General features: G+C 44.7%; 1 protein-coding gene across 1 annotated transcript in view; it reads right to left on the reverse strand.

The window, feature by feature from the left end:
* Nucleotides 1–768: 768 nt before the first annotated feature.
* The window catches only part of UVSSA (UV stimulated scaffold protein A), a 100,757-nt gene continuing 88,979 nt past the window's right edge, over nucleotides 769–12,546 (reverse strand). The window contains exons 11-14 of the mRNA XM_069744902.1: nucleotides 11,671–11,854; nucleotides 11,475–11,586; nucleotides 6,159–6,339; nucleotides 769–1,237 (exon numbers count right to left, since the gene is read on the reverse strand). Coding sequence (XP_069601003.1) covers nucleotides 1,144–1,237; nucleotides 6,159–6,339; nucleotides 11,475–11,586; nucleotides 11,671–11,854 — 571 coding nt within the window. The 3' untranslated portion in view covers nucleotides 769–1,143. The remainder of the gene's footprint in view (nucleotides 1,238–6,158; nucleotides 6,340–11,474; nucleotides 11,587–11,670; nucleotides 11,855–12,546) is intronic.

Here is a 12,546-nt window from a genome sequence, read left to right on the forward strand (position 1 = left end):
CGCATACCATACCACCTTACACGGGGACAAAGAGGAAGGTGCAGATGAAAGTGCAGGTTCCTTCATCAGGTGGGGGGAGGAATACTAGTTGGCGACGTCACTGGCACAGGGCCTCTCATAGTACGCAAAAGTGTTGCTGCCGGTGGGAGGCGCCCCCGCCGTGCAAACACACCGCTGTACTTTGAGGGGCCCTGTGCCAGTGCCAACGAGTGGGCCCCCCCTGCTTGCTCAGGATCACAGCACTTGCAAAGTTTAAATACTTACCTCTCCCTGCTCCACTGCCGTGACGTGGTCCAGATTTACTGGGCCCACTAATTACTTGAACCAGCCCTACCCCCCACAACTTTAGCCAAATGACCCCCAATTTCAAATGCCTTCCAATTATTATAAGGTAAATTACGATTGACAAGCTTCTTTAACAAGAATGGATGTTTTTGCCATTAAAATGGGCAGTGTAGGTGTTTTCCTGGCCTCCACTCACTGCCGACTATGCTCCCCCATTGACTTGCATTGGGTTTCGTGTTTCGGGCGATACCCGACTTTTCGCGATAATCGGCCGATTCCACTCGACTCGACTTCTAAGATAGTCGGGTTGTGCGAAACACGACTCGACTCTAAAAAGGTCAAGGTCGCTCAACCCTAATCCACACTAATCGAAAAAAAAAATGTGGAGTTACTTTCTGTAGACTGGAATAACACTTTAACTGCCCCCCAATTCACCGTTTGATTTTAACCTGATCACGTACAACAGAGCAAGTGCACAAAAAAAACACACAAATATTTGTCTTTAATTTTTTTTTTTTTTTAAAGATTCTTTTAAAACTTACTTACTCGGGGTTTGTACTAAAATTCTACTATTCTTGCAAATATAATATATATATCGTATATATCATTTTTTTTTTAACCAAGTAATTGCAATTTTCTTTAAAATAGCAAACACATCTTTAAAGTCTTTTTAAAAAAAAAATCCATAAAGTACAACAAATTATGCAAATAAGTTAAGCCATAACCATTAGGGGGAAAAAAAATATCTCAATATATTACAACAATTTTTCTTTAAAAAAAAAAAAAAGGTCCTTAAAACAAGTCTTCCATGTAAAAGGCGGCTCTGGATGCTTTATCTCTCTCTCTCTCTGGCGGGTTTTAATTTAATGCATAATTAAACTGGTTTGCAAACTTTTCGTGTCGCCGCTGATCCATTTGGTTCATTGCGCTTATCATTCGTTTTACTGATCGCCTGCAAAAGGGAAAAAAAAAAAAGAAAAGGAAAAATTAGACAAAAAAAAATAACATAGGTCGCGGCTTTACTTCTACCTTTGCCGGAGTGTTTATAAGGTATGTAAGAGGGAAAAAAAAATAATAATAATGGAGGCGGTATCATTAATTACCGCTCGTCCCTCCCGTTCTGATCAGGCAGAACAAATTGGACGTGTTAAGTAAATTAAGTGCCGCCATACAAATAGTTTTTAATTCAACAAGGTTTTAATAACAGGAGTAAACAAATTGAACTCCGGCTTTAATGTGCGCACTCCACCTTTTGTCATTATTCTTTACCGCCGACCTTACAAGATAAATGGCAGCCGTCCAAGCAGGACTTGCGGTAGACAAAGGCGCGGCATCCTTGTTATCCACATTGTGCCGGGCTACGACCGTCTGGATGTCCTGTCTTAATCCAATTTAGAAGCCTCTTCCTAATTCTCTGCCGCTATTGATCCTGGGCACATACATTATTTATACGTAGAGCCTGGGTATGGGGTGCACTGACGGATACACATATATTAATGTCTTGGCGCGTCGCAGATCCTGATCAACGTCAGTCATTGACCATATTCGAGATAGGTAAGGGCTTGTTCACACAAAAATAAAAAAAAAACAGTTTTACAGTGTCAACAAAATGAATCAGATTTGTGAAATATGCTTGGTTTTCCCTCTATAAACCCAGGGCTTATAGAGCTATAAGACGTTGTCTTATTCTAGGACCTTCTCTATGGTGGACAGTGGTGATCGGGTGTTGTCCGATCATGCTCGGGTGCCAACAGAGCATCTTCAGCATGCTCGAATATTATGTTCGAGTCCTCGCGGCTGTCAAACAGCCAAAACACATGCAGGGGATTGCCTAACAAACAGCCAAACTGTGTATGTGTTGCTGCTGTCTAACAGCCGCGAGACATGCCGCCGTGGGGACTCCAACATAGTATTCGAGCACGCTGAAAACACTCGGTTAGCACCAGTCCTTCTGTGCTTAGACCCCGCTCTACGATCTCCATGCTGAATACTAAGGAGACATAGGCAATCACTGTGCCGATTTGGAGAGTACATAAGAATATGGGGTCCTGAAGTGGTCTTCAGCCATCACTTGAGTGTTAAGACTTCATCTGTAAAATACTCCACTCAAGGCCTCATTCACACGTCTGTGTTTCCAATAGTGTGGTATGTTTTTTTTTTTACGGATAGCACACATAGCCATTATAATCTATGGCACTATACACGTCTGTTTTTCTAACGAGTCTGTGAAGAACAAGTGTTTGGTACACCTTAAGGTCATGTTCACACATTCAGTATTTGGTCTGTATTTTACATCAGTATGTGTAAGCCAAAACCAGGAGTGGAGGAAAAGTATAATAGAAACATATGCAGAACTTCTGTAATGATCACCCACTCCTGGTTTTGGCTACAAATACTGATGTAAAATACTGACCGTGTGAACATGGCCTTATGGTGGCTTCTTTTCTTGCACCTCTTCACAGTTCTCCTTCCTTGGGTTTTGTCCGCCTTTTGCTCGGCGTTATGGTTGTGGCATTCCTTATCCGGATGGTTTAGCCTAATTCATCATTTGCGACTTTTTTGAAAATGTTGCAAAACCTTTGTGCAAATGTGAAAAACTACTTGAAGACTAATGTTAAATGGGACCCCCCACCTTTCCCAAGAGTCCCATGTGAGTGGAGCGGTGGTTGACCATGTGCGCCTCTCCTCTATCCGTTCTCTAAGGGCCGCTGGAGATGGAGGAGCGCAGTGGTCGGCTGGTCTTCGGCACTCCCATTAAGTATGACTGGAGAAGAACTGCGCATGATCCACCACCGCTCCACTCACATGGAACGCTTCAGAGCCCCGGATGTCGAAATCAGTGGGGCTCATAGCGGTCTGAGCTCCAGCGATCGGGAAGTGATCCTCTATCCTAATGCTGGTTCCGCTATTCCTACCACCTCACATACACATGCAGTATGAGTGGGCATGTATCCCGCGTGGGGAGAGGACGGACATTTCGGGTGGTGACTAAGAAGATGCCTTTCACAACTGTTCCTCTCCAAATGCTAATTGAGCAATCCAATGGGCATCTCCAGGTCATGACTGGAGCCTCCTCTGTCCTGGCAGTTGAAGTCTCTCCAGCCTTGACTGCCATCATCGACTCTCACGCCTGCATAGTAGAGAACAAGAGCTGCGCAGGCGCAATAGGCTGTGTTGATAATGTCAGCTACATCAATGAAGGCAGGACAGACTGAGCCGAGCGGTCCGGTGGACGTCTACAGACCGCGTTCGGCCTTCACAATCTGTCTCTCCAGCCTTGACTGCCATCATCGACTCTCACGCCTGTGTAGTAGAGAACAAGAGCTGCGCAGGCGCAACAGGCTGTGTTGATAATGTCAGCTACATCAATGAAGGCAGGACAGACTGAGCCGAGCGGTCCGGTGGACGTCTACAGACCGCGTTCGGCCTTCACAATCGGTCTCTCCAGCCTTGACTGCCATCATCGACTCTCACGCCTGTGTAGTAGAGAACAAGAGCTGCGCAGGCGCAATAGGCTGTGTTGATAATGTCAGCTACATCAATGAAGGCAGGACAGACTGAGCCGAGCGGTCCGGTGGACGTCTACAGACCGCGTTCGGCGCACCCTTTGCCTTCACAATCGGTCTCTCCTGCCTTGACTGACGCCACCACGCGACATGTTGCGTTGCGCCTTCCCTAAAGTGGAAGCGGAACAGATTATGCCGACTTAGTCTCTTAGATGTACGAGAAGGGGCTGCAACGACAACACAAGGAGGGTTTATACAGTGATTATCTGGTGCCTGCTTCTCCTCACATGGCGTCAGGACGCCCCCAATAGATGTGGTCGGGTTCAGATGATGCGTACCATCTACTTCATATTAAATAAGCAACAATTTCCTTGGAGAATAAAACATAAAAAAAAGAACAGTACAAGGCAATCATCACCGTCTGTGAAGAACATGCGCCAGCTGCTTCTGGAGACATGGCGGGCAGAACGGCACCAGGACGTGGCCGCGTCAGCCGCCTGCCACAGGACATCTTATTTACAACAATCGGGAATTACTTGTCAGTGTTTCCACAGCTGGACGCATGATTTCCCTCCAATTCCCCAGAGCTAATTAAATCTGGTTTGTTCTCAGGGAAAGGGCGCCGTTAATTGATGTCTGGTACACTCCTATAGATGTCCATCCGCACGGTAATTAAGACCTGTTGCTGTCATATAATTTGTGTTGTGATAGCAGCTGTCAGGCGCCATGTTTTATGATGTGTACTGGGGTATGGAGCGGTGCTGGTGTACGGGGGGACCGAGGCGCAGACACTCAACCTAATTACGAGACTATTAGAAAACTTGTCTGGATGTGAAGAGTAAAAAGAGCCATGCAAAGCGGGGACGTTACCGCGCCATCTCCAGATCATTCTCATACATGTGGCCTAATCCTGACAACCTGACGCTCTCCAGCCTGCGATCAACAGTCTACAAAATGATCACCTATGTACCGTATAATGTATAGATTGGAGATGGGTCCCCCCCACTCATTGCCAGAACAAGGGCTCAAGTCCCAAACTGCCAGGAATGGATGTCGTGCAAAAAAAATGGCTACCTTCTTCATAGACTTTGGATGGAGTCCTGAGCTTCCGTACATCACAAATGGATCGGCAGGATGTGCGTGTGTAAAAGGCTGGTCAGACCACCAGAGACGAAGAAATCCCCATCCTGGTGATGGGTGGGGGTCCTCCTACCTGTGGTCTTCAGATTTGTTTTGCAAAGTGTCCTCCTGGGATATTGTGTTGTGTTTTTGCAGCCAGCTTAAAAGCTGTGGTTTGATTGTAACTGAGGCCAAAGCTCCTGGCTGGTAAGAGCCAAACAGAACCACTCGGGTCCCTGGTCCTTTTACAGACTGTCTGCCATGAAGTCTTGTGACAGCGGGCGGCCATATTGCTGTTGGAATACTGAAGCAGGTAGTTTCCATCATAGGTTGCTCGGGGGGGGCACTTACTTTTACAGCACTAGTGTAAAAACCACTTCCTTAGGACAATATTGCTCTATTTTTTTTTATATCTCGAGAGAGAAAGCACATGACATCATGTTTCTTCACATTCATGCCAAATTAAAGAAGAAATGATAATGAGAGGACAAAGGCGGCGGCTCATGTTCATTCTGCAGGAGCACATCGCTCCTCTGGCTCCCGGTCGGGGGCACTGCGCTCCTGATGGTTGACAATTTAGACCCGCTGCATGTCTGAGGCGCCCGGTCTGGAGGCAGTTTTGCCTCTTCAGTATCGGAGGAGTGCTTACAAGTAGCGATGAGCGAGCGTGCTGGGTTAAGGTGTTATCTAAGCATGCTCAGGTGCTCACTGAGTGTCTTCAGAGAGCTCGAAAAACATGTTTGTGTCCCTGCGCCTGCATGTCTTATGGTTGTTTGACAGCCGCAACACAGGTAGGGACTGCCTAACAAACAGACAATCCCGCATGTGTTGCTACTGTCGAACAGCCACGAGACAGGAACATATTTTTCGAGCACGCCGAAGACACTCGGTTAGCACCAGAGCATGCTCAGATAACACCTTATCCCAGTATGTTCGCTCATCACTACAAGTAACGTGTAAAAAAATGTGCTCCTTACCTAGGAGACCGACCACCGCTGATACACAGAGGTGGTCAGTAACCTACGCTACGAGCTGTACACTATAAATTAAAAATCCCTCCGTTCTCAAGAACAGAGAGGAGTTTTCAATAAAGTAAATAGTAAAGTTGCTTGCTTTTACAAACACAAAATAACCCTTTAGGCAGTCCTTCCTCCATGACATCAGATCAGCCCCCGGTACTGGAGGCGGTAGGAACCCCAGTATACCCATGCATCTGGGCTTAGAGGGCGGCGCTGGTCGGGGTCTTACGTGTTAAACACTTTCTTCTCCAGGCGGGAGCGGGACGTGTTGGCTTTCTGCTTCAGGTCCGTCAGGTTCGGATACTTTTTCTTCTTCTTCTTTTTCTTTCCTTTCTTGTGACATCTGGATGATCCCAGATCCTCCCCGGTGGCTTGCTCAATCTCCCACATCACTTCCGGGTCTCTCCAATCTGGGAAAAAAAAAAAAGAAAGAGAGAAAATGAAAATTACAATGAAAAGTGATTCCAGGACTTAGGGTATGTGCACACGTTCAGGATTTTTTGCGATAAAAACGCATTAAAAAAACGCATACATATGCATCCTATCATTTAGAATGCATTCCGCAATTTTTGTGCACATGTGTTTTTTTGCCGCAAAAAAAAAACGAATCGCGGTAAAAAAAAAAAGCAGCACGTTCATTAATTTTGCGGATTTTTCACGTTTATCCCGCTATTTAATGCATTGGGAAAGCTCTGGAAAAAAAGCGCAAAAAATGCATGCGGAATTCTGGCAGAAATGTCTGGTTTTTGTCAGGAAATTCCTGCAAGAAATCCTGAATGTGTGGACATACCCTTAATGCCAGGAGGCGGCGTAAAAATAGGGGGAACCTGGAAATGTATAAATCAATCCTTGCAGTTATCGGCAATCTTTCATTTTTCCTCCTTTTCACTGTTTCTTGGGTTTTGTGGTGACCCGGTGCCTGGATTCTAAAATAAACTTCTCCATTTTATTTTTCTATTTTAAGTCTTTTGAAAAATTAAAACGTCCTTTTTAAATTCCATTTGTGTTTCCGTTCTCCGAGACTTTTTTTTTTACTCTTCTGTTGATGGATATACGAGGGCTGGTTATTCGCATGGTGATCGGTAATATTTTATTGCTACCATGTTGGGGTACATACGATTTTTTAAATTGCCTTTTTTTGTGGGGTTTGGAAAAAAAAAAAAAAAATACAGAAATTTTCACGTTTTTTTCCCCAGACTGTCAAAATGGTGAGAGTGAAACTTTTAGCCTAAAATGGATCTACTCATAATATTTTTTTTTTTTTTACTTCCCCCTGGAGGAATTGAGCGCACTTGCACAATATATTTCTGTCCTTTAGAATTGCAGAATAATGAAAAATTAAGAGCAGAAATATGACGGCAAAGGTTTCCCGCACGCTCCCGGCTGTAGTCGTGAAGAGTCCGCGTTCTCCAGAATGGGCCAATTTAAATGCCGCGGTCAGCGATTCTGAGAATTAGCAGCGGTGACCCGAGAGAGCTCTGATTGCAACGTTTGGCGGCTGTACAACACAGCCAGCACCCGCCGTGTAAAAAGAGGACTGCGATCCTGAGCCCAATCCATATATATGTACCCCTGACGTGCACTGCATATCACATACAGAGAAGGGGTTTTCTGGTTACTGAAAAAAACAAAAAAATAATAAATAAAAATGGTGCATTACTCACCATCCCCCGGTCCAATTTTGAGTCTTCGCTGCTGCTCCTGCTGTTATTGTTTGCAGCCACTCAGAGCTCAAAGGCTTGGGCAGAGCAGCTGAGCTTAGTGATTGGCTGCAGCATTATTGCAGATAGCTACAAACCTCAGGAACAGAGGTGGAGACTCAGTGATGGACCTGTGGAGGGTGAGTAAAGCTTTTTTTTTTTTTTTTTTTTTTAAATGCATCTGGGAAGAGGGGTTTTCCTAAACCAGAAAATGCTTTTACAAAGGGTCATCCCAAGGCGGCCGGAAGCCAAATCCTCTTTTTGACCGCTGCACCTGGTCAGGTGGACGTTTCCGCTATCAGTAATGTTCCCAGCGGTCAGAACCCCAGGGATGAATACCAATGTATCCCCTATGCTGCAGATATGGGGGGGGGATGACCATTTTTCCATTCCCGCTATTGCCTTTTCCAAAGACAAGAGTGGAAATCCCGTCACTCAACAACCCGACCGACTGCTCGAGTTCAATCCCACCCCCCGTCTCTGCTTCCATGACTGGTGCGAGACGAGATACGGAGGATTAAGGGACCTCGCGCAAATAATAAGGCGTCACAGTTTAGTAACCGAGCGGACGAGGCGATTGTTTAAACACAAGGAAAGGAATACCGCCACTCAGTGCAGATAAAATGAGCGCTACAGCAAATGAAGGAGCAATTTAAAGGCTTTTCTGAAAAATCAATAAATGAAAAAAAAAACAGCAATTTTTTTCTTTTTTTGAGTGCTGATGGGGTCTTTGTGTATTGTTACCGAAATTTAGTGACGGGGGGGGAAGAAAATGACAGAGTTTGTGGACGGACGGGAGGAATCAATACTGTAGTTAGCGGAGAGATGCTATTTCACAAGTGACTGGCTCAGGTACGGCCTCCGCCGGATTGTCCTCGTACCTGCCCGCTAACAGGCGGCCCTCCTCGCCCGCCACACCAGAAATAGCCACTTAATTTGCTTTAGTGTTTGAAGCCGCTGGAAATGATGAACACTGCAGATTAACAGGTCAGAGCAATCAGGTTTAAACCGCAGGGGTCAGCTCCCAGCCGGAGGGGGCCGAGAACATGTGGTCGGGGGGCTGCGCATCTAATACCTTCCTCGACGCCTGAAGAATCAAACTTTACAATGGACTGGGGAAAAATAATATCAATAAAAAATATATTAAAAAAAAATCATGTTTAACCCTCTGAGGACCAGGTCGGTGTCATTTTTTTTTCGTTATTTTTTTCCCTCTCCTTTTGTCTACAGCCATAACTTTTTTTTTTTTTCAGTATGATTACAGCGATACTTCAGATAGAGATATATAGAGTTTAGTGGATAAAAATTTAGGCCCCGATATATCAAGACAGGTTTTTTATTCTTAGATTTTGATGAAGGGGCAGGGTAGAGAAAAAGGCTTGGACCTGGTCGACCGTTATTGTCGCATACCCTTTCTGGCGCCATGGGAGTGATTCAGAAAAGCTACAGGTACGGTTTGCATTCTATATGGTCCCACTTTAGGCCGTAATGGCACAGTGAATAAAACAAAAAAACGTAGAGTGGGACTAATGTGGTCTTTCGCCTAACATATTAAGGAGGCCGTAATGGCACAGCGAATATAAAAATCGCAGAGTAGGACTGCCCCATGGGAATGCCGTGACGTGGCGGGGTGGCTCAAAGAATTGATCAATTGTTTGCTAAATATCTCATTTTGATATACAGTCAGAAATTAATATGTGCATGTGCATTTTTAGTATTGCGTTCTGACCACTAGCAGCGCTGGCTTCTCCCTTTTGTTAGAGAAAAACGCACCAGAATCATTAAGAAGCAGAATTTGTGGCATAATACCGCCAAATACTGCCAGGATAACAATGCCTTATATAGGACACATAACACCGCCAAATAGTGCTAGGATAACAATGCCTTATATAGGACACATAACACCGCCAAATAGTATAACAATGCCTTATATAGGACACATAATACTGCCAAGTAGTGCCAGGATAACAATGCCTTATATAGGACACATAATACTGCCAAGTAGTGCCAGGATAACAATGCCTTATATAGGACACATAACACCGCCAAGTAGTGCCAGGATAACAATGCCTTATATAGGACACATAACACCGCCAAATAGTGCTAGGATAACAATGCCTTATATAGGACACATAACACCGCCAAATAGTATAACAATGCCTTATATAGGACACATAATACTGCCAAGTAGTGCCAGGATAACAATGCCTTATATAGGACACATAATACTGCCAAGTAGTGCCAGGATAACAATGCCTTATATAGGACACATAACACCGCCAAGTAGTGCCAGGATAACAATGCCTTATATAGGACACATAACACCGCCAAATAGTGCTAGGATAACAATGCCTTATATAGGACACATAACACTGCCAAGTAGTGCCAGGATAACAATGCTTTATATAGGACACATAACACCGCCAAATAGTATAACAATGCCTTATATAGGACACATAATACTGCCAAGTAGTGCCAGGATAACAATGCCTTATATAGGACACATAATACTGCCAAGTAGTGCCAGGATAACAATGCCTTATATAGGACACATAAAACCGCCAAGTAGTGCCAGGATAACAATGCCTTATATAGGACACATAACACTGCCAAGTAGTGCCAGGATAACAATGCCTTATATAGGACACATAACACCGCCAAGTAGTGCCAGGATAACAATGCCTTATATAGGACACATAAAACCACCAAGTAGTGCCAGGATAACAATGCCTTATATAGGACACATAACACCGCCAAGTAGTGCCAGGATAACAATGCCTTATATAGGACACATAAAACCGCCAAGTAGTGCCAGGATAACAATGCCTTATATAGGACACATAACACCGCCAAGTAGTGCCAGGATAACAATGCCTTATATAGGACACATAACTCCGCCAAATAGTGCCAGGATAACAATGCCTTATATAGGACACATAACACTGCCAAGTAGTGCCAGGATAACAATGCCTTATATAGGACACACATCCTAGCATTATTTGGCCATACAATGTGTTCTATAAATGGAATGGTTATACTCGCACTATTTGACTGTATTATGTTTACTGTATACGGAACTTTTCTCTTAGAACTATACAGCAGAATTATGTATATCTTGACACTATAAATGTGGAAACGTGTCTCCTGTATATGGCATTTTTTACTTTGTACTATTTGGTGTTATAACGTGTCCTGTATAAGGAATTATCTTGGCACTTTTAGGCAGTATGTGTTTTGTATATGTCATTTTTAGCTTTACAATATTTAGTGGTATTATGGGTCCTGGATTTGACATTTTAATCTTGGCACTTAATGGAAGTATTGTGCTTATGGCATCTTAGCACTACACGGCAGTATTATCTGTTCTGTATAGTGTGTTTTTTTAATCTCTGCACTACATGGCGGTATTATGTGGGCTACAAACTTCATTATTATCTTACCACTATATACGGGATTACTATGTGGCAAGATCTTATGAGCTATATGTGGCAATGCAGCGAGGCTCGTATATTGCACTATCATCCTGGCGCTATACGGGGGTCATTTGCTGAATTATATGAGCTGCATAAGACAATATTACCTTAGAACTATAAGCCAGTATGACTTCTGTTGGCTTTGTATGGCAGCACCGTCATCTTAGCACTATATGGCATATTCTTAGCAATATATGTATTATGGGAGATGAAATTATAAGATAACTGTTTTTAAAATGGAAGTAAGGGAGCGGTGGGCTACTTTGCAATTTCTTCAGCGTCTCTCCCCAGCAGCATGATCTCCCCTTTAAGTGCTCGTACAATAGGAATAATGGCGTCACACACAGACTGAGGACAGGCAGTGCTACAAACCTTGTTCTCTGGCCTGTTTCTCAAACTTCTCCTTGGCTTCTCTCTCTCGGTCCTCGGGATTCACAGGCACCCCGAGCTCATCTCGTGGGATTATCTTCCCGTGGAAAGGACACTTTAATAAGAGCAAAGCAAAAGGAAATCGGGTAAGACCCTAAATGACACCACGGGTACTAACCCACCCACGACGCGCGCCCACCTTTATCCGGTCTTGCCTCTCGCACAGGGACCCGTTGGCCAGCGGCGCCTTGCACTTGTGCTGGACGGGCACAAACTTTCCTGGGAAGGAGATGTATCGGGTTTTCAGCATCGCCTCCACCTCTTTATTCTCAACCTCCTCTTCTGTCTCATTGGGGGCCCAGAATCGATGCTGGGAGCTGAACCTGTATATAGGAAGAGGACGGCTCACTCATATATACATGGTATATACTGACAGTACACGGCCTCCAACCCAGGGGACCGATGGTTAATGGAAAACTCCAGCGAAAGCGAATGCCCCGCGCCGGGCCCAGCGAACACACTCCACACTGCTATATCTCTACTTCACCCCTAATCAGTCTGGTTCTGCTGTATCTATATGAAACGCAGGATGACAAACTCCGCTCCACTACATCGGACTGAGATACAAGTGGTCAAATTCATCCGTCACATCAAGATATTGCCAATAACAAGCCCCACAGAGAACAAACCCCTCGCTCCTATAACTATAGGGGGTTACAGATAACCAATCCCTCACTGCTTCTTCTATAGTGAACAAAATGCAGACAACGAGCCCCTTCTGCTCCCCCTATAGGAAGTTATAACGAGCCCCTTCTGCTCCCCCTATAGGAAGTTATAACGAGCCCCTTTTGCTCCCCCTATAGGAAGTTATAACGAGCCCCTTCTGCTCCCCCTATAGGAAGTTATAACGAGCCCCTTTTGCTCCCCCTATAGGAAGTTATAACGAGCCCCTTCTGCTCCACCTATAGGAAGTTATAACGAGCCCCTTCTGCTCCCCCTATAGGAAGTTATAACGAGCCCCTTCTGCTCCCCCTATAGGAAGTTATAACGAGCCCCTTCTGCTCCACCTATAGGA

The sequence above is a fragment of the Ranitomeya imitator genome, chromosome 1 (assembly GCF_032444005.1).
Source record: "Ranitomeya imitator isolate aRanImi1 chromosome 1, aRanImi1.pri, whole genome shotgun sequence".
In the NCBI taxonomy this organism is placed as follows: domain Eukaryota; kingdom Metazoa; phylum Chordata; class Amphibia; order Anura; family Dendrobatidae; genus Ranitomeya; species Ranitomeya imitator.